The 21,751-nt window shown below is 52.1% G+C and overlaps 1 protein-coding gene across 1 annotated transcript in view; it reads left to right on the forward strand.

Moving 5' to 3' along the window:
- ARHGEF6 (Rac/Cdc42 guanine nucleotide exchange factor 6) overlaps nucleotides 1-21,751 on the forward strand; it is a 64,219-nt gene that overhangs the window by 10,493 nt on the left and 31,975 nt on the right. The window contains exons 3-10 of the mRNA XM_014955256.1: nucleotides 3,592-3,676; nucleotides 9,904-10,031; nucleotides 10,452-10,653; nucleotides 14,940-15,010; nucleotides 16,328-16,422; nucleotides 18,368-18,463; nucleotides 19,754-19,876; nucleotides 21,180-21,318. Coding sequence (XP_014810742.1) covers nucleotides 3,592-3,676; nucleotides 9,904-10,031; nucleotides 10,452-10,653; nucleotides 14,940-15,010; nucleotides 16,328-16,422; nucleotides 18,368-18,463; nucleotides 19,754-19,876; nucleotides 21,180-21,318 — 939 coding nt within the window. The remainder of the gene's footprint in view (nucleotides 1-3,591; nucleotides 3,677-9,903; nucleotides 10,032-10,451; nucleotides 10,654-14,939; nucleotides 15,011-16,327; nucleotides 16,423-18,367; nucleotides 18,464-19,753; nucleotides 19,877-21,179; nucleotides 21,319-21,751) is intronic.

The following is a 21,751-nucleotide window of genomic DNA, read 5'->3' on the forward strand; positions in this document are numbered from 1 at the left end:
CGCTGCCTGGCGACACCCCCGGAGGACCGGCCGGGGAGGGGGGGGACACCATGGGTGTCCCCCCTGGATGCTACCTAAAAAACCCCCTATTTTTAATAATTTTTTTTGGGGTGGGGGGCTCTATAGGGTTCCCACATCCCGGTTTTCAACCGGAGAAGCCCCTGGGAGGGGGGGTGAATCCAACAAAAAAACCCCCCCAACCCGGCTTTTCCTTAACTTTTCCCCACCTTCCATCACCCTACTGGGAATTTGGGTGGTGGGGGACTGGTTTGGATGCAGCCGGTTTGGGTTCTTCCCCCCCCAAAAAAAAAAGCTGGGGTGTTCGTCTGGTCCCTGCCCTGCGAGCATCGGTTTCTCCTCACCTTCTGGCTGTCTTTGGAGGAGGAAGAGGAGGAGGAGGAGGGCTCTGGGTGCAGCAGTGCAGGTTTTTCCCTCTCCTGGAGAGCTTCTCCGAGAGGAGCCGCAGTCTCCAGCTCCAAAATTAGGGAAAAGCATTTTAATGGAGAGCCTCGGATGCCAGCCGTGGATTTAAGCAGGGTTTTGCTTGCGTCTTCCAGGAGCTAAGAGTGAAAAAAAAAGCCTTTTTCCCCCCTTTCTCGATTTTGCTTCTGGCCTTGCAGCTTGTCTTTTGGTTAGGGATGGATTGTGCTGGAAGAAAAAAGTAATTTTTAGCTCGTAAAGGAGGACTTTTCTCTAGGATGAATTTATTCTGGGACAAGCTGCGGCGTATGTTTACATTACAGTAGCTGATCCAAGAGAGTTTTTGCTCCACAGTAGCAATTCCAGACCGTTTCTCCATGAAGAAATGTCCTAAAAAGTACTGTTTGCTTTTGTGCTAGAGTGGTTTTTTTTCACCTCTCCCTCCCACCACCGGTTCCTCTGGACTTTGCTGGTCTGGTGGCTCTGAGCTTGCAGTGAAGGGTCGGGGATGTATTTTGCTGCTTTGGTCCTTTAAAAAAAAAAAAAGAAAAGAAAAGAAAAAGCTGCCATGCATTCAAGGCAGGACTTGTTTTTCTGGACTTACTGAGGTGGAAGGAAAAGGGTATGACTGAGAAAATGACACACCAGGGAGATGCACGTGGACATCCCAGCCTTGCCCTTTACTTTCCTCTTCTGTCTGGTACCACAACCTCCCATCCTCCAGTGTGCCCCCGGGCTCTCCTGGACCCTCTCCCCTTTCCACCCACCCTTACGGCTGGGGGGGATGCTCAGGTGGCACCCGTGATGATGAGGGGATGGAGTTGTACCCTCAGCAAGTTTGCTGGCCATACAAAACATAGTTGACATGCTCTAGGGCTGGAGAGCTGGGCAGAGAGGAACCTGATGAACTTCAACAAGGGCAAGTGTAGGTGCTGCACCTGGGGAGGAATAACCCCCTGCACCAGGACAGGTTGGGGGTGACCTGCTGGAGAGCAGCTCTGAGGAGAAAGACCTGGGAGTCCTGGTGGACAACAGGATGCCCAGGAGCCAGCAATGGGCCCTTGTGGCCAAGAAGGCCAATGGCATCCTGGGGGGCATCAGGAAGAGTGGGACCAGCAGGTGGAGAGAGGTCATCCTGCCCCTCTGCTCTGCCCTGGGGAGGCCCCATCTGGAGCACTGGGACCAGTTCTGGGCTCCCCAGTTCCAGAAGGACAGGGAACTGCTGGAGAGGGGACAGCAGAGGGCTACAGAGATGATGAGGGGGCTGGAGCATCTCCCTTAGGAGGAGAGGCTGAGGGACTTGGGTCTTTTTAGTCTGGAGAAGAGAAGGCTGAGGGGGGGATCTGATCAATGCTTATAATTAAAATGTGGGTGTCAAGAGGATGGGGCCAGTCTTTTTTCAGTGGTGCCCAGGGACAGGACAAGAGGAAATGGGCACAAACTTAAACATAAGAAGTTCCACCTACAGATGAGGAGGAACTTCTTTCCTGTGAGGGTGGCAGAGCCCTGGCAGAGGCTGCCCAGGGAGGTGGTGGAGTCTCCTTCTCTGGAGACATTCAAACCCCACCTTGGACATGTTCCTGTGCAACCTGCTCTGGGTGGACCTGCTTTGGCAGGGGGTTGGACTAGATGATCTCCAGAGGTCCCTTCCAACCCCTTGTGATTCTGTGAAAGGAGCCCATGCAGCAGTTGGCAGCGGGGATGGGGGCCGCCTGGTCTGAAGGAGCCAACCCAAGCGAGCACGGGTGGTAGATCACCCCAGAAACAGCCCGAGGTAGGTGGGGGTGTCCCCAAAAGGCGTTAAGTGCCATCAGAGCTGGTGGAGCTACTGATTTTAATACTTGTAACAAGGGCAGGCTGCTCCCCCTCTTGGCGTGGATTAAATTTCTGCAGGGCAAAGCCTTTCTCCCAGCGTTGAGTGCCCGAGTCCATTTTCAAATGTATTCTCAACAAAGAGCAGCCTTTGTCCTGCCCATGTTGGACTTTGCTGCTGTGTCGAGAGGCAGAGATGCCCCGAGCACCCCGGGCTGCGGAAGAGCCCGTCCCCCTCCCTATTTGCAATATTTGCCAAGCATCCCTGGGGAGCTGCGTGTGGAAAGCAAGAAAAGGGCCATTTTAAAAGGGCAGTACTACCCTAAAGGTCATTAACGCTCGTCTACTAATTTAGCAGGATGCGTTCCGGTCCTTTGGAAGTGTTTAAGGAGGCGGCGTCTGCCAGGAGAGCTTTAAAAATCATCTTTCCTGTTGGTTGGGTGTGCGGATCTGTGGTCTCCATCTGCAAGGCACCGGGTGTTTGGGGACTGGCAGATGGTGCCGTGGTGGTACCGAGAACGGGGGCTTTTCGCCTCGCTTCTCTTTCCCCCATTAAGGGGAGGGTTTGCACCGTCTGCACGAAGTGGAGGGTGTTTCTCACGTGTTAGAGGGGGTCGGGGTGTTTTGGAAACTCAAGTTGCCCCTCGTTGAGCTGGGGGGGATCTCTGAAGGGCTGGGTGTGCAAGGGCTGGTCTACCAGCCGTAGAAAAGAAGCCCTTGCTAACGATGTGTATCTGTCTGGCTGTGGAGGTTTAGGAGCTCAAAATTCTTCAGGGGGGAATTTTTGCACATAAAATCACTGGGTTTGGCTCCCTGTGAAAAATGTAAATGCCATGTTGCGGTAGCAGAAAATTCTATGTGTTTGTTTCTTCTGCTGTGGAAATTGTGTGTGTGTGTGTGTGTGTGTACGTGTATATATGTACAGCCTCCATCTCTTCAGCTTTCGATAACAAAAATAGCAGCGGAATCTTTCCTTCCCTCAAGGCAAGCAGTAACCTTCGCTGTGATTTTCAGAGGAGTCCCTTCCCGGCCAAAAAACACCGATTCCTTCCTTCCCTGTCCCCGAGTGCTCTGGGTCCCCCTGCCCTTCCCTTGCTGGCACCCCAGGAATTCCTTTGCCCTAAAGGAAATGGGATTTGTCAGCCCTGAATAAATGCCCTTTCCCTGCAGAGACAGGCGGGCTGCTCAATCCCCTCCGAGGGCTGCTCAATCCCCTCCGAGGGCTACTCAATCCCCTCTGTGGGCTACTCAATCTCCTCTGTGGGCTACTCCTGTGGGCTACTCAATCCCCTCCGTGGGCTACTCAGGTGGCCAGGGCAAGATGTTTTGGGCTCATCTCACCACGTTCCTCTTTTGCAGGTGTTTGATCCACATGATTTGTACAGCGGAGAACAGTTCTCCAAGGTCCTGAGTACATTAACAGCTGTAAATAAAGCTACGGAAGGTAAGAAAAAAAAAATAAAGGGGAGGGGGGTTGTTTCTGTCTGTTTGGTGGGGTTTTGGTTATAATTTTTTGGTTAATCTCTAGTTTGTGATGATTTCAGGAGGCTTGGCAGATGGTGCTGCCGGCAGCGTTTTTGTTAATCCCTAGTTTGTGATGATTTCGGGAGGCTTGGCAGATGGTGCTGCCGGCAGCGATGCCCGGTGCTGGCCGGTGGGATTGTCGTTTCATGCTCGGGGTTTAGATGTGGGTTTGGGAGTCGCTCTGAGCCCTGTGCTTTTACACTCAGGGACCTCTGCTGGGTTTTTGAGAGTATTCAGGGAGCGTGGAAGTAGGTCATCGTAAAGGAGCCTCCGATGTAAATGAGCGTGCACCTCCCCAAAATGCAAATACCAGATTTTAAGCGGCGCGTTTTTAAAGCCGAAGAGGAAAAACGCATCCATCTGCATATTATCTTTACTGAATGTCAAAACAAACGTCGTTCCCAGATGCTCAGTCAATTGTATTGATGTTTCTCTCTCTCTGCTCCCTGGGTGCGTGGAACAAGCTCCCAGATTCGGGAATCAATCCCCCCTGGGCACGGGAGCCGAAGCAAAGCAAGTCGGCTCCTCCTGTTTCCATCCCAAATATGTAGCTGCTCCCTGCAGGATGCTTTAAACTGATATTTGGTCCCATGAGCTGTGAAAGGAGAGGTCCAGTGGGGAGGACGATGACAGGGTGGTGCTCCTGGGGGGATGAGAAGACCAGGGGGTCATTCCAGGGGGCTGAGGAGCAGGTCTGTGCAGAGCTGGAAGGGGTTTGCAGGGTGGAAAGGGTCCATGGACCCCTGTCACACAAGAGGAATTGCACAGGGAGCCCGGCAGGAGTCCAGCACCAGGAGGAGAGTCTGATTTCCCTGCTGCGGGTTACATTTTAGGTGATTAAAAGGACAAAAATTCAAACCCCAGACACGCAATTTTCCTTTCACGGGGAGGTTTTTCTCTTGACTTAATGCATTTTGCCTAGATTTGGTTTGCGGTGGTTTTCTCAGTTGTTTCACTTCTCTTTCATCTCAGTTTTTGCTTTTGGGCTCTCTTCTGCCCCATCCCTGGAGGGGTTCAAGGCCAGGCTGGATGGGGCTTGGAGCAACCTGGTCTGGTGGGAGGTGTCCCTGCCCAGGGCAGGGGGTTGGAACTGGATGATCTTTAAGGTCCCTTCCAACCCAAACCATTCTGTGATTCTGTGATTCTGTGATTCTACAGAAGCTGCTCAGGTTGCCGACGAAACAACCTCATTGCTGGGACTGGACCCTCTCCCTTTTTCCTCTTTCTGCTTCTGTCCTGGTGCAAGGTTTTATAAAATCATATATTTATGATTTATACTGTGTTTAAATATTATATTAACTATTGTATAGATTATGGTGTATAGATTATATAAACAGCAGCATATACATAATGGCCTCAAGTTGTGCCAGGGGAGGTTCAGGCTGGATATTAGGAAAAATTTTTTCACTGAAAGGGTTCTCAGGCATTGGAATGGGCTGCCCAGGGAGGTGGTTGAGGCCCCATCCCTGGCGGTGTTCAAAAGACGGGTTGATGTAGTGCTGGGAGGTCTGGTTTAGTGATGATGCTTCTTGTTTGTTGTGTGGGTGTCTATTTTTGTCAGTTAGGTTGACGGTTGGACAAGATGATCTTTGAGGTCCCTTCCAACCTAGAAGATTCTGTGATAATAATAATAATACAGAATGTATAGTGAGATACATAATGTGTTATATAATAACACAGAATGTATAGTGAGATACATAATGTGTTATAATAATGATGGTATATATATGTACGCACACATATATGTGTGTATAATGCTGTTCTGGAGAAATCCAGGTTCTCAGGCTGCTTTTCTGCCACCCGCTCTCTCCCTAGAAGTGACTCAGGCTCAGCACATCTCCTTCCAGCCTCTTAGCTCCCCAGTAAGTGACAGATCCCAGCGACCCCCTGCAGGAAGCTGCTGCCCTTCAGTACGGTGGGGGATATAAAATCCATGTTGCCTAGAGGATCCCTTGCAAGTGCTGCTGTCGTTATGCTTGATTATTCCCAGAGCAAAACGAGCTGGAAGCTTTCCTGCCCCTGGGCTTGCCCCTTGTGGGACCAGAGGGGTGTGATGGAGTGTGTGCCAATGGTCCTCACGGCTCCATGGTCCCAGCAGCACCCTTATTTACAGACCCAACTCTATTCTTGCAGCCACCCATGTCCGTCCAGTCGCTTGGGCCATCCAGAGGCTGGGGACAGGGCTTTGCTGGGGAATAGTTTCTATCACACCTCGCCCAGGGGGCTATAGGGGAAGCTGGGATCCTCTTGGTTTCATGGCAAACATCTGGCTGAACATATGCTTTCCCGGTTGAAACGTTAAAAAGCGCAATGCCTGCGATATAATTAGCTGCTCAGGCAGAGAGAGCCCTTGGGGGAAAAAAAAGTACAGGGTAAAATAAATACATGTCTGAAATGTTTGCTTTTTGGTGGCTTGGCCACGGTCCTGAGAAGCGAGAGCCTGTGTCCTCCAAGCCACCACCACAGATGGTCCGGTTTGTCCGTCTGGCCAGAGGCTGGAGGCTGAATGGAGCATCAGGACCAGCCTGGGACCAGCTCCTGCAGTTTTCCTGCTGTGGCCAGGGCTCTGGTGTGCCAGCACATCCCCACTCCCCCAGCGCTGCTGCATCCCAACATCCCAAGTAGGTGCCAGCTGAGGAAACGCTGTGGGAATGTCTTTCTGAGCATCCATTTGAAGCCCCAAAATCCTTCTGTCTTCCCGGATCTTGTTATGCAAATAACTTAGAGGCATCATTTAGTTAGTGGATAAACTCGGAGTTCAGCAGCTGCCCGTCAAAAAACAGCAATACAGAGCTGGATGCTTTTATCTGGAAGAGAGGGCAGGGGAGGAAAACCAGCTGTGCTGCATCAGACAAGGCTCGCCTGCCAAAAATAGTGTAGGAATGTGAGCAGAAAACACAGTTATTTTAACCATAGTTTAAGCAACATATGGCAGCAGTGTTCCATGCTGGACCAGGCATAAAATAGGACGCTGTCATGATGCAATATAAATGATACGCTTCCCTGCCAAACTGTCAAAGTCAGTTTTTACATTTGTTTCTGGGTTGCTGCGGATATTTATAAAAGCTTTTGGAAGGCTGGGAGGGGCAGGGAGAAGCATAAAATCTACAGCAACCGACTCATTTCCGTGGGACTTGCTGCTGATGGCTTGAGTAAGCGGAGAAGTCTGGGCTCCGCGGTTTACGCCCTCCCTTATTTTTTTCAGAAGGAATCAGGGGAAGAACATCATCAGGCTGGCAGTCAGCCACCCCTCCCGGCCCCGAGAGCAGCCCTGCTCAAAGAGCAGGATGCTTCAGAGGGGGGGAGGAAAAAACAAACCCCAAAACCTGCCCCGCTCTGTGTTTGGAAAAGTGGGTTTTCCACTCAGAGGGGGGTTTTGCTGCAGCGCGGGGAGTGGGGAATTCACCCCATGGTCGTTAAGCAGTTGTGTAAAGAGCTGGGAAAAGAGAGATAAAACGGTCTTGCTGGCAAAATATGAGATTTAATGTGAATGTTGCCTGTCGCTGGAGCGTGGGGTGGCATGTGGGCATGGTGTGGTTGGGGGTTTGTAAGGCAGCGGTGCCTGGGAGGAGTAGTCACTGGTCCCAGTTGTGTGAGGTGCTGGGGGAAGACAAAGCTTCTCTAGGAGCTCACAGATTTGCTCCAGGTCCAATCTTAAGGACGAGGTGGTTTCCTCTTAAAAACAAAAATCCTCTGGGGCGAATAAAAGCCCAGCTGAGTTCCTGTAACTCCCCCCAAACTTCCCCTTCGGAATGGCTTTCCCATGTTGACCTTCAGACCGGAGGAGAATGGGGGACAGCAGCCTCTAAGGTTGTGTTTTCCCATTCCTGTGCACGTTGGTGGCTTGCTCACCCTCTCTCCTCTCGCAGTGGCTTCAAAGAAGAGCTCCAGATGTTATCCAGCAGGGACAGCTTGCACACCCAGCACAGTGATGCCCACGAGCCGCTCTTCCTTCTCCTCCTCTTGAGGCCCATGGGCATGCGAGGTCCCCACCACGGGTGGAAAGCAGCAGCTCTGGACCACAGAAATGTTCTTAAAACTAAAAAGAAACAAATATAAGACAAATCTTAGAAGCACTTCACAGGTTACTGAAATCTGTTGCTCCGTTTGGGCAGCATGGCACATAGAAAAGAGGTGATCAGCGTGTTGTCCCACTGTCTGGTAGGAGGTGGGGTGGCAGAGAAGTACTGGGAGTTACTGGGCGGCTTGAATCCCATGTTTTTCCCGCTCTGCAGCATCCGAGCAGGATTCTGGGGCTGAGGACTGCCAAGTCCTGCAGGAGCTGGGACGGCTTTTAGTGCCAAGGCCACTGACTCAATCTCAGCACAGGGCAGTTGTGACCAGGAGACTTCTTACCCTCTGGCAGGTTTTTCTATGTTTAATGTAGATAGAAACCACTAATCGTGAAAAACCAGGCGTGTGTCAGAGCAGCAGCGTTATTTCCAGCATCAGGCAGGTGGTGTCAGGAAGAAGCCCAGGGATTAGTTTGCCAGGCAAGGAGCTTTGAGCGTGTGAAGGAGGCAACTCCAAGAGCTGCTGGGATGGTCTGAGCCTTTCCGTGAACTGTCCTTCTCCTGGGGGTGACACTCCTGTCCTTCCTCAATCCCTCTCTCACATGGCTGATGGCAGCGGTCCACGAACAGTCATCAAAGCTCATGCCCAGCCTCTTTGCAGCTGTATAATGAACCCAGAAGGACTTCTCTAGATAGAGAAGCGATTGTGTTGACCAGCTGTTCAGCATTCTTCCCCACTCGGCGGGGAAGCCCACGCTGCAGCTGCGGAGGTGACCTCAGAGCGCTCACTTGGGAGCTAAATCCTGAAACACCTTCAGCAGTTCTTACTCTGATCCCAGAGATGTTCCAGGTTGAGCAGCACTGAACTGGGTATTACTCTGTTTTTCTACAGCTTTAAGGGAGTTTTCCAAAAAAAATGCCGCCATCGGATGTGTGGCTGCAGGGCTGGCGTAACCTAGGGGTGCCTCGGGATGCAACTGAGCTTCTTCCACCATGGAAGGGTTGACCCAGCCCAACAAAACCATCCTCACCATTGACCAGGAGCACCCCCACTGGAGATGCAGCGGCATTTGGTGTCTTAGAATCACAGAATGATAGAATTGGCTCAGTTAGAAGGGACCTTGAAGATCATCTAGTCCAACCATCTTGCTCTGATAGGTGCTCCTTCAGCTGTTGTGCCCTGTTCTTGCTTTCTCTACGGGCTTTGCTCTTTGCTTTGCCGTGAAAGGAGGACCCTGGAAACTACCGACCCGTCAGTCTCACCTCTGTGCCTGGGAAGATCATGGAACAGATCCTCCTAGATGCCATGCTTGGGCACATGAAGGACAGGGAGGTGATCCAGGACAGCCAACATGGCTTTACTAGGGGCAGGTCCTGCCTGACTAACCTAGTGGCCTTCTATGATAAAGTGACTAGGTCAGTAGATAAGGGACAACCTATGGATGTGATCTATCTGGATTTCTGTAAGGCCTTTGACACAGTCCCCCACAACATCCTGATTGCCAAATTGGAGAGAGAGGTAATTCTTCCACTTTAGTCTGCTCTGGTGAGACCTCACCTGGAGTATTGTGTGCAGGTCTGGAGCCCTCAATATAAGAAGGACATGGACCTGATGGAGAGGGTCCAGAGGAGGGCCACAAGGATGGTCAGGGGGATGGAGCACCTCTGCTACGAGGACAGGCTGAGGGAGCTGGGGTTGTTCAGCCTGGAGAAGAGGAGGCTCCGGGGAGACCTAAGAGCAGCCTTCCAGTACCTGAAGGGAGCCTACAGGAAGGCTGGGGAGAACCTGTTTAGAAAGGCCTGCAGTGACAGGACGAGGGGAAATGGCTTCAAGCTGGAGGGGAACAGATTTAGATTGGAGATTAGGAGAGGGTTCTTCACTGTGAGGGTGGTGGAGCACTGGAACAGGTTGCCCAAGGAGGTGGTTGAGGCCCCATCCCTGGAGATATTCAAGGAGAGGCTCGATGAGGCCCTGGGCAACCTGGTCTAGTTGGGGGTGTCCCTGCTGACTGTGGGGGGGTCGGACTAGATGGCCTTTGGAGGTCCCTTCTGGCCTGGGCAATTCTATGATTCTATGATGTGGAGGGAGGGTGGAGAGCTGGGGAGAGCTCAGGTGGTATTTTTGCTTCCCCAGATCAGCCGTCGAAAGGGCCATGTTCGCATCCGTCGTCTCTTAGCTCTGCGGCTGGAGGTCCCCACACCGACTCCAACGGCACAGCTTCACAGTCAGCGAGGGTGCTAAGGAGGCAGTCCAAGCCCGTGGTATCCTTTATTTAAATCCTTTATTTAACGTCTCATTGAGGGTTTGATGGCTGCGGGGGTAGAGGGGTGTGAGTGGTACCTCTGGGTCGAGCACCCCAGAGGGGCTTGTTCTGCCCTGATCTCCATCATGAAGCTGCCCCGGGCTGGAGAGAGTCTCGTGGGCTTCTCCAAACCTCCTCTGTGAAATGAGAACAGCGATTCTGATCTGTTCTCCACGGCGCTGGGAAACTAAATTAATGCTTGGGAGGGACCTTGCGGTCTCCTGGCAGAAGTGCTTACACAAAAGCAAGATATTATTGCTGTTATACAGAGCAATACTGCAAAACCAGCTGTCACAACAAAGAAGAACAATAGCTTGTCCCAGTGGCTTCTGCATTTTTTGGACTGTTTACTGATGTTTTTCCATGTTTCTTTCCTTAGGAGATGACCGAGAATGGCAGTCATCAGCTGGTGGTAAAGGCCAGGTTCAATTTTAAGCAGACCAATGAGGATGAACTCTCCGTTAACAAAGGAGACATTATTTATGTCACCCGGGTTGAAGAAGGAGGCTGGTGGGAAGGGACCTTGAATGGAAAAACCGGCTGGTTCCCAAGCAACTACGTCAGAGAAATCAAATCCACTGGTAAGCACGTTGCTTTCAAGGGCTGATTGAATGACAGCGGCATAATGCAGTGGAGATCCTCCTGCCTTTGGGAAACTGCTGCTATTTATTAAGGACCCGTTGTGTCCTTTAAGCAGCAGGGCTAATGGAAAGACGAGCCAGACCCGATGGGTAAAGCCTAGTCTTTGAGAGCTGCTTCAGGCTCTTCCCCGGCGCATCCTGCCTTTCTATTGCTCCCCGGAGCCCCAGCAGGGCGGCAGCGGGGACGTCGCCGGAGGATTTCACTGAATTTCACTGAATTTCACTGAATTTTTAGAGTTGGAAGGGACCATAGAAATCATCTAGTCCAACTCCCCTGCTAAAGCAGGACCACCCAGAGCTTGTCAGAGCATGTTACTCAGGACGGCATCCAGGCGGGTCTTGAAAATCTCCAAAGAAGGGGACTCCACAACCTCCCTGGGCAGCCTGTTCCAGGGCTCCGTCACCCTCACCGTGAAAAAGTTCTTCCTCATATTCAAGTGGGACCCTTTATGTTCCAACTTGTGCCCGTTGCCCCTTGTCCTCTCACTGGCAACTACTGAAAAGAGTCTGGTTTCCCTCCTCCCTCAGCCCGCCCTTGAGATACTTGTCAGCATTAATAAGGTCTCCCCTCAGCCTTCTCTTCTCCAGACTAAAGAGTCCCAGCTCTCTCAGCCTCTCCTCATCAGGGAGATGCTCCAATCCTTGAATCATCTCTGTTGCCCTACGCTGGACTCTTTCCAGTAGTTCCCTGTCTCTCTTGAACTGGGGAGCCCAGAACTGGACGCAGGATTCCAGTTGTGGCCTCACCAGTGCAGAGTAGAGGGGGAGAATGACTTCCCTTGACCTGCTGGCCACACTCTTCCCTCTGCAGCCCAGGATTCCCTCCTGGCCACAAGAGCACACTGTTTGCTCATTGTCATTTTGTTGTCCACCAGGATCCCCAGATCCTTTTCTTCAGAGCTTGTCTCCAGCAGGTCCGTGCCAGGACCAGGATGCCCTGGTCCCCTTTGTCCTGGGGAGCTTCCAGGTTCCTTCCAGTGTCTGAGCCAAGAATTAGGTTTTTGTCAGAGACCTGGGTGAGGCCGCATGTTTGCGTTTGGTCCTGCAGTTTCAGGCAGGGGTGGGATGGATGCTCACCAACAAAAAACCATATGGCCACGGGGAACGCTCCCCTGGTTCTGTCGGTAGCGATGGCTGGTTTCACACAGTACATTTTCCCCCCGATGCGTCTTCTGCTGCGATATCGAGGAAGGAGGAGGGAGGGGACGATCCATCTGATGACATCTGCCTCTACTGAGCTTATGTCTTGAGCATCCTTAACATTTTCTGCGGTGTAATTTTGACCAGATGTGGGGTGGTGATGACGTGGAGCGTGCCCCTGGCCGGCTGCCCGGTAGCTTTACGTACCCATTCAAGCAGCTCACCCCGTTGTGCTTCCAAGGTCATTGTGTGACAGTAAATGCCATTTTTTACAAAATCCAACTTGAATTCCTTAATGTGCCCTGAGGGCTTACCCCAGAGGGAGACCCGTTGTGTGCTTGCTGCTGGTTTTATAGCCCAGGATTGGCCCTGGCCTCAAACACTCTGGTGTGCAAAGTGGCTGCAAAATGCACAACCCCTGTTAGATGTCCTCCCACCCACACTTGCAAGCGAAAAAGCAAAGAATAAAATCTAATGAGCGAGTGCTCAGAATTAGGCCAGTTTTTATTTAATTCTAAATGAGAAAAAAAATCATTGTTTGGATATCTCATCTCCCACTGTTTCCCCCTGGGACGTGCTGTCTGAGCTGGAGCAGGACGTTGGAGCAGAGATTGAAGGCTTGTCTGGCACAACCCAGGAATCGCTAATTAAGTCAGTGAGAGGAGAAGAGAAATGCTTGAAAAAAAGGAGAGCAAACTTCAATCCTATGGGGAAAATCAGATGGGAGCCTCACGAAATGACAGCACCTCATTGAAGAGAAGGACAAGCCTCCCATTGATCCTGATGTAGGAGCCCATCAGATTTTTTCTGGGGTGGTTTGAGGGAGGATGGAGCCAGACTCTTTTCAGTGGTTCCCAGTGACAGGACAAGGGGAACCGGGCACAAGCTGGCCCATGTGAAGTTCCACTCGGATGTGAGGAAGAACTTGTTTGGGGTGAGGGTGGCAGAGCCCTGGCAGAGGCTGCCCAGGGAGGGTGTGGAGTCCCCTTCTCTGGAGATCTTCAAGCCCTGCCTGGATGCTCCTGAGTGATGTGCTCTGGGCAGCCCTGCTTTGGCAGGGGAGTTGGACTGGAGGATCTCTAGAAGGTCCCTTCCAACTCCAACAATTCTGTGATTCTGCGATCTGCCAAGCTTTTCCCTCCAGCACCCATTTCATATGGGAGGAGGGTTCATTCCTCTGGTCTCCCCTTGCTTGGGATGTGTGGTTGTGTTTCAAATGATGGATGTGGGGACCACCAGCTAACCCTCTCCTGCCCTGGGACCACTGCCTGGAGGCTGTGATCTGGGGAAAACTCTCGCTCCAAGCCAGTGGGATCTGCTCTCCTTACCTCCAAAGTGTGAGACTTGTCACTCTAAATGGAGTTACTTGTTTTTCAGCAGTGTCTGTACCTCCACTGTGTCCTAAGCGTGCCCTTTGGGTGGGAATAACTAGCTGTGAGGAGCAAAGCTTTAAATGAGGCGCAGAGCTCCCAGCTGGAAGTGACAGGAAGCTCTACAAGGGCAATAATTAGACAATACATCAAGCTGTGCTTTCCAGGGGCTAAATTTATCAATCCCCAGCTTCTCCCCTGCTATTGATGTGAAAGTCATTGCCTTCTGTGAGTGACTGCAGGGAGGAAGGTGAGAGTGGTGGCTCCACGTGGCGCGGAGGCATTTTGGTATGAGGTGCCCCATGCTGCCGACCCGTCCCACTCCGGAGGGTGACGGTGACACTGCCACGCCAGGAAAGGTGGCAAAGCCCCGTGGCAGGGAAGGGACTTCTCTAGGGAAGGAAAAATGGTGTGGGGACCTGTGTGTGTGCACATGGGAAACCACACTGGAGGCACCTCTAACCCCATCTCATAACCCCTCTGCTCTGCACTCCTGAGACCCCACCTGGAGCTCTGTGTCCAGCTCTGGAGTCCTCAGCACAGGAAGGACATGGACGTGTTGGAACGGGGCCAGAGGAGGGACACGAAAATGATCAGAGGGATGGAGCCCCTCTGCTGTGAGGACAGGCTGAGAGAGCTGGGGTTGTTCAGCCTGGAGAAGAGAAGGCTCCGGGGAGACCTTAGAGCCCCTTCCAATATCTGAAGGGAGCTCCAGGAGAGCTGGGGAGGGACTCTTTGTCAGGGAGTGCAGTGACAGGACAAGGGGGAATGGTTTTAAACTGAAAGAGGGAAGATTTAGATGAGATCTCAGGGAGAAATTCTTTGCTGTGAGGGTGGTGAGAGCCTGGCCCAGGTTGCCCAGAGAAGCTGTGGCTGCCCCATCCCTGGAGGGGTTCAAGGCCAGGCTGGATGGGGCTTGGAGCAACCTGGTGTGGTGGGAGGTGTCCCTGCCCAGGGCAGGGGGTTGGAACTGGATGATCTTTAAGGTCCCTTCCAACCCAAACCATTCTGTGATTCTGTGGTCTGCAGGGATTTAGCAAATGCAGGAGGAGATGAGAACTGACTCCCAGGTTTGTGTAAGCTTTTTCTTCAAATCTACCTTTGTTCAGAGAAGGGTTTTTTGGATCACAAAGGACTGTGGGGATCGGGGTTCAGCGTGGTGATTGGCCTCGGCTTCCGGCACCTTGTGAGTCACCTGGAGCAAAACGCTACATCCAGCATTTTGGACAGACACCCAGTTTTAAAACCCAAATTTTGTGGGCCAGGTGAAGCCAGAGAATCATAGCATCATCTAGGTTGGAAGGGACCTTCAAGATCATCTAGTCCAACCATCAACCTAACTCTGAGAAAAAAAAAATCACTAAACCATGTCCCTCAGCACCATGTCAACCTGTCTTTTGGACACCTCCAGGGATGGTGCCTCCAAAGAGTTGCCAGATGCTGGGTGGCTGCCAGGGGTTTCAGAGCGGACCAGTAAGTCAGCTGGTGGTGGGGCTGCGGGATGCTGCTGGTGTGACTGGCTCAGCTGCCTTCCCTCTGCTCCTGGTTCCTCTGAGGTTGGCAAACAAACCCCACCATCCAAGTTCTGCATTCACAGGGGTGAACACGACACAGTGGTGACTTTTCCTGCTGGAATAATGAGAGCTGTGCACTGTCATTTTTTGTTTTTGTTTTTTTCCTTTGTTTTTCCTTGTTTTTTTTTTTTTTTTTGTACAGATAAACCACTCTCTCCCAAAGCATTAAAAGGACTTGAAAGCACTCAGCTGACAAAGAATTATTACCCTGTGGTAAGTTTTCAAGTGCTGATCGTACGTTTTAATAAGTAGCGTATTATTAATCTCCTGAACTTAGAAATCACCGAAGCAATTTGTAACAATTGGGGATGCCAGTCTGTATTTAAATGCAGCTGTTGCCATTTCCTGGGTTCAGGGCTGTCGAGACAATAAACCACAAATGGAACTTGCTGCAGGATGGCAGGAGGAGGGACTCGGAGTGGGTGACCCCGATAGCCTAGCAGAGGTGGCAGCGTTGGGATCAGCGTTGGGCAATAAGGCACAACATCTCTGGTCTGGTCCTTGCCATTGACTGCAGACCATCTCCCCTTGATAAAAATGGGGAAATAATGTCATGGCGTGAAGCAAGCCAAATTAGGGGTGATCCTAATTGATCCTTCCCTTGTGTTTGGCTGGAGATGTGGCACCCCTGTGCCTCTGCAGCTCCCAGCCTGGCTCGTTGGCTTGGCTTTGGGGCAGGTCAGCCGGCCAGGCTATGAGCTGCAGGTGGAGAAACATCACCTCCTCTACCATCTTGCTGCTGGAGAGGTGATGTCTGGCAAAGCAGGGCAGGCACCTCCAAGCCCTGTCCAGGCTAGAGCGAGCCCTGCCACGTGAGAGAGTTAAAATGCCTTCATGTGAACGTCGCTGGCTCTTGGTGCCGGAGGTGGAACGTGCTCATCAGCATGTCTAAATATATTTCAAGCCAAGCAAAGCAGAAACAATACGTCCAGAGAGCTGGGAACCACCTCCCCTGTCTCCAAAGCTCTTCTACATTGAGAAACATGAGCGGTGGGTTTGCCTACCTGGCTGCTGGAGACAAATTGGCTGCTGAGATGGATTAGGCAGGACCAAAGCCGACTCGGCACGTGCTGGAAGTGGGAAGTGAGCTGTGCCCTGGCTTGAGGTGCTGCAGGAGCCCTCCTGGGTCTGGCCACTGTTGCATTTAAATCATTGCTCCCAGGGTGCATGCCCAGGTCGTTTGTTTGCATCCCTCGGCAGCCAGTGATGCATGCAGGGTTAGGCATGAGCCTCCCGGGGGGTCAGGTACTAAACTCAGGTCCAAACTGACGTGGTCTTCATGCTTTGCCAGAGAAGAAGGAGCAGCCCTTGACACCAGCTTTCCAAGCCTCCCCCAGTCTGCAAAGGAAAATCCTGAAATCAGACCCCCCAGGGCTTTCCTGAGCGTTCTGGGTTCTGCATTAACAAAAAATGTCATTTACGGACTTAAAATACACTTCCATGCTTTTCCACACTTGGAAGCTGATGTCGTGTTCCTTTTGACTCGTCGCTAGTGCTAAGATCTACTCAGTGCTCTGTCTCTCACCCTAGGTGTTGCAAAATATTCTGGAAACAGAACGAGATTATGCGAAGGAACTACAGTCACTTCTGGGAACTTACTTAAGACCCCTCCAGTCTTATGATAAGTAAGATATAAGGGCATCTGAGGTGGAGAGAACCCTGTAAAATCAACCATAGTTCGTTACTTTCCTGCTGTTGAATGTTTAGGGACTGTTGCTGCTCTTTTTGTAAAGCCTCACAGCTTCTCTGTGAACCAGAAAAAAAAAACCAAACAACCCAAAACCCACGTTGTACAGGTTTCTGCTCTTTCCTCTTCCTCAGTGGTGGTGCAGGCCTTGGGCTGTGTTAGAGATGGGCATTTCCATCCACTGCCTGGTTCCAGCCCATCCCTGTGCTGGTGTCTGGCCCTCCCGACGTGCATGTTTCCTGGTGGTGTGCCCTGCATGGCTTCTTCCCTCCTCCTTTGCCTTGTTGTGACTGTTTGGCCCCAAGTGGTGTCTCCTCGTCTCCATTTCTCCCTCTGTGCTTGGGCAGAGCGACACTGGGGGGACTTTGCCAGGGCTTAGTCTGTGGAAATGGGCTGCTGTGTTTTCCATCCGTCCTGTCCTTACCCCCAGCAGCGTCCTGGTGCCTCTCAGCAGATTCCTAGTTCCACCCGCTGCAATTAGCTTCATCCCCTGCTTATTGCTTCAGCTTTATGGTCGGCTCTTCCAAATTGTGCTGGCTTGGTGACCCCATCCATGCAGCTGCGTTTGGGGCCAGAGTCATAACATCATAGAATCAGAACGGCTCAGGTTGGAAGGGACCGTAAGGATCATCTAGTTCATAGAATCATAGAATCGTATGGGGTTGGAAGGGACCTCTGAAGATCATCAAGTCCCAACCCCTCCACCAGAGTGGGTCCACCCAGAGCAGGTTGCACAGGATCTTGTCCAGGCGGTTTTTGAATGTCTCCAGAGAAGGAGACTCCACCACCTCCCTGGGCAGCCTCTGCCAGGGCTCTACCACTCTCACAGTAAAGAAGTTCCTCCTCATGTTTAGGTGGAACTTCTTATGTTCAAGTTTGTGCCCATTTCCTCTTGTCCTGTCCCTGGGCACCACTGAGAAAAGACCAGCCCCATCCTCCTGACACCCACCCTTTAATTATAAGCATTGATCAGATCCCCCCTCAGCCTTCTCTTCTCCAGAATAAAAAGACCCACGTTCCTCAGGCTCTCCTCATAAGAGAGATGCTCCAGGCACTTGCTCATCTTTGTGGCCCTTTGCTGTACCCTCTCCAGCAGTTCCCTGTCCTTCTTGAACTGAGGGGCCCAGAACTGGTCCCAGTGCTCCAGATGGGGCCTCCCTGGGGCAGAGTTCCCCCCTCTTAGTTCCAACCCCCTGCCATGGGTCCCGCAGGCTGAGCACACTGCAGGAGGACCAGACAGCCTTGATGCTTAGATGTTGTCCAGACAGATGTGGGAGGGTGATGTCTTAAGGCCTTTGTATTTAAATCTCTCATTCCTTCCTTCCCCAAATCTTCACGTAGGCTGTATTTAGCTGTGAAACTCAGCCTTGTAGGTGGCAAATGGCTTAGACGAGGGTGGTACGAGAGCACCTCTGAGGATGACAGGAGCAGACTCGTTAGCTTTGGCTTGGAGAAATCCAACCTCAAGGAACAAAGCAACCTCTACCCAAGGGTGCTGCCCTGTAGGACCCTCCTCCTGTAGGGAAACCCACGGCATGAATCCCTGAAGACAAAGCTGCCTCTGTGTCTGTGCGCACACCTCCCTCCCCACCCCTGGCTGCAATCCCATCTGTCTGATGACAGCTAAACATCTGAGAAGATTAGGGTGATTAAGTGATTAAAATCCAATTAAGATAATCCTTGACAGCAGACATCTTCTCCGGGAAGCTGTGGTCTGTAGCTCACAGATCATGAATTGTGTGTTTGCCTGTGTCTGGTGGTGTATCTATCTGGGGAAAGAGAAATTGGTGGGCCTTTTTGGAAGGGCTGCTTACAGATACCACGGGGGGGTACTCCTAAAAGCAACATCTCTGTGATGATAATTGGTGATTTGACTCTTCTAGGCTCAGCGCCGTGGACATCGCGTCGTTGCTGGGAAATGTGGAAGAAATCTCTGCGTTTCAGCAAACACTCAACCAAGCCTTGGAAGAAGTTGCAAAGTAAGCTCATGCTGTAGCACTGAGGGTGTTAAACTGTTAAGCTGCAGCTAAAAATAATAGGAAGACCCACTCATTAATGATCCTCCTGGCTGCTGTCTTAGACTTGTTAAATATAGAAGGAAACAAAGGGATTGAAGAAAGGCAGGAGGGAGGGTAGAATAAACTCTGACATTTCTACTGTTAAGACATCTGCTGAATCGAAGTGTCACTAGACCTGACATGGAGGTGTCACTAGACCAAAGAGGCAGACACCTCCAGGTTGGGAGATCTGGCAGGTGGGAAGATGGGGATTGCCAGGCAGCAAAGAGCAAATTATTAGAGGTGATAGTTTCCCTGGGGGAGGCTGGCAGACGTGCTCAGCCTCAGCCCAGCCTCCCCTTTGGAAGGAGAAGGACTCCTGGGCAAAGCCTAAATATTGGAAAGATATTCAGGTTGAGGCTTCCCTTTCTTTCTTCATCTACTCTTTCATATTCATGGGCAGCCCAGTGGGATCACCCCTCCGTTGCACCCAGTGCTTCCCACATCCTCACCAGGATGTCACCACTGGGATGCTGTGGCTCTTGCTGGTGGGAATCCCATCCCAGGCTGATAACAGGTTGTGATACTCACTGTCTGCACCGCAGAAACCCGGTCCCATCTGAGGACCTCCTTCCTCCTTGTCCCCAGGTGCCAGGTGTGGGTATCTTGCTGGGTGACCTGGGCATGTCCCCGTGCGGCGGGTGGTTCCTGGGGAGGTACCTGCAGAGAGTCGTCCAGAGAAGGGTGACAAAGATGGTGAGGGGTCTGGAGAATAAGTCTTATGAGAGGCTGAGGGAGCTGGGGGTGTTCAGCCTGGAGAAGAGGAGGCTGAGGGGAGACCTTATTGCTCTCTACAACTCCCTGAAAGGAGGGTGTAGAGAGGTGGGGGTCGGTCTCTTTTCTCAAGTCACAGGCGACAGGACAAGAGGAAATGGCCTCAAGTTGCCCCAGGGGAGGTTCAGGCTGGATATTAGGAAAAATTTTTTCACTGAAAGGGTTCTCAGCCATTGGAATGGGCTGCCCAGGGAGGTGGTTGAGGCCCCATCCCTGGAGGTGTTCAAAAGACGGGTTGATGTAGTGCTGGGAGGTATGGTTTAGTGATGATGCTCCTTGTTTGTTGTGTGGGTGTCTATTTTTGTCAGTGAGGTTGACGGTTGGACAAGATGATCTTTAAGGTCCCTTCCAACCTAGAAGATTCTGTGATTCTGTGCCGTAGCTGCGGGGTGCAGATCAGGAGGCTTAACGCTGTGGCTGGTGTGTTGATGTCCATAGGCTCCCCGAGAACCAGCAGCGCGTGGGAGGCTGCTTCATGAACCTGATGCCCCAGTTCCGCTCCCTCTACCTGACCTACTGCGCCAACCACCCGTCCGCGGTCAACGTCCTCACACAGCACAGGTGAGCCACGGAGGAGGAGATCCAGACTGGAAGCCCTCCTTCAAAAAGTTACTTTTATTATTAATACTCAGCTTGGCGCGGTTTTTGAGCTGTATTTTGACAATGAGGCAAGAGGGGATGACGTGGGATCCTGCTGCTGGGAAAGCCGGTGGGGCTTTGGGTTCTTCAACTTTTAGCCTCAACTCCAGCATGGAGACAACTCATGCTGCTTGTCTTCAGAGTGGTCCCACAGGTCCTCTCTCACAGGACTCTCTTACTTGGGGTAAAACACGTCATTTCAGCCCTAGCAGTAGCGTCTGCTGTGATTGTAACTTGCTAAAGGACCCAGATGCTGTTTTGGACCCGTTGCTGAAGTGCTCGCAGGTGGGAGAAGGATCCCCTGTGGCACTAGGGTGTGGGGCACATCACTGCAAAAGGAGGGTGGTCATCAAGTCACCTGGAATTACCCAGTTTAACAACGGAGCTGCTGTTCAACCAGATGGTTGATTTGCAGGGTCGTTGGTAGATCATGGTAATAACGTCTTCCTTCAGCATGTCCCACTTGAGGAGACACGTGAATTTGCATAATGTCATGCTGAAGAGCCTGCCAAGCCCAAAGGCTATGACTGTGTCATCCCTAACGCAGCTTAGCTGTCCCCCCTGCAGCGATGGGAAAGCAGGACCCCGTCCAAACTGGTTAAGTCTTCCCTTTCCATAATGGGAACTCACAGTATTTTTACTTACCTGCTGAAATTCAGCTTGAATTCAGCCTGAGGAAAAGCCTGGCTCCTGGAAATGACTCATTCATGTGGTTCCTCGCGCTGACCCCTTTTCTTAACTCAAAGAACCAGCTTTGGCAAACGTGCTGACGGGCACAAGCCATGTAGGAGCTCACAACGGTGTCGTGGCTCTCAGCAGGGTCCCTGGGGGCATCCTCCAGCCCAGCACCAGCCTCTTACAGCCCCCGCTGTGTCCACCAGACACCTGGCCCTGTGCCCCCTCCCTGCAACAGGGGACCCACGTACCCCAAGGGCTGCACACCCCAATGATGCCCACCACCCCGCAGCACCTTCCCCTGCATCCTCGGGGAGCCCGGGTCTTGCTCAGCTGGAGGCTGGCAGCTCCCTGCCTCTTGGCTTTGCAGTTGGGGGGGTGTTTGAGGGTGGTGGGGGGTGGAAGCTGGGCTGCCTTTACAAAGGCACTGCTCAGAGCAGAGCAGAGCCACCAGGAGAGCGTGGGAGGCAGTAAAACACAGCCCTCGGCGGTGGCGAGCCCTCCTCCTCCTTCTTCTTCTTCTTCTTCTTCTTGTTGTCTCTATTTATAGTGATGAGCTGGAGAAGTTCATGGAGAGCCAGGGTGCGGCCAACCCCGGCATCCTCATCTTAACCACCAGCCTCAGCAAACCCTTCCTGAGGCTGGACAAATACGTGACGCTGCTGCAGGAGCTGGAGCGGCACATGGAGGTAGGTGGGACGTGGGACGGTTGGGCAGGCTCTGAGCTATGTCCCCCCACTCCCCCCAAAAGCTGCAAGAGGAACCTCTGCCCCTCCGTGTTTGAGCACCGCGTTGCTAAGAGCACTTACCCCCCCTCCAAGGGGGTGTCCCCACCTCCGTGGGACCTTATGGACCTTGAAGATTGAGAGTGGGAAAGCGGTAGAGCCTGGGGGATGCTGTGGGAAGGCATTGCCTCTTCTTCACCCCAGCCCTTCCTCCAAGACGGGCCGTTTCCAGCACAAGTTTAAGGCAGGGTTGAGGGCCAGGCTACAGCTGGTACTCATTTGCAGAGCGGGTAATAAATCAGTGGTTTTAGTAGCATTTAGTGAGATTCCTCTTCCCCGGCAGCTCACAGGCACATCCCCACCCGAGGCTTGTGCTCCCGGGGGGAGGCGGGGATGG

This window comes from Calidris pugnax, unplaced genomic scaffold (genome assembly GCF_001431845.1).
Source record: "Calidris pugnax isolate Ruff unplaced genomic scaffold, ASM143184v1 scaffold38, whole genome shotgun sequence".
Classification (NCBI taxonomy): domain Eukaryota; kingdom Metazoa; phylum Chordata; class Aves; order Charadriiformes; family Scolopacidae; genus Calidris; species Calidris pugnax.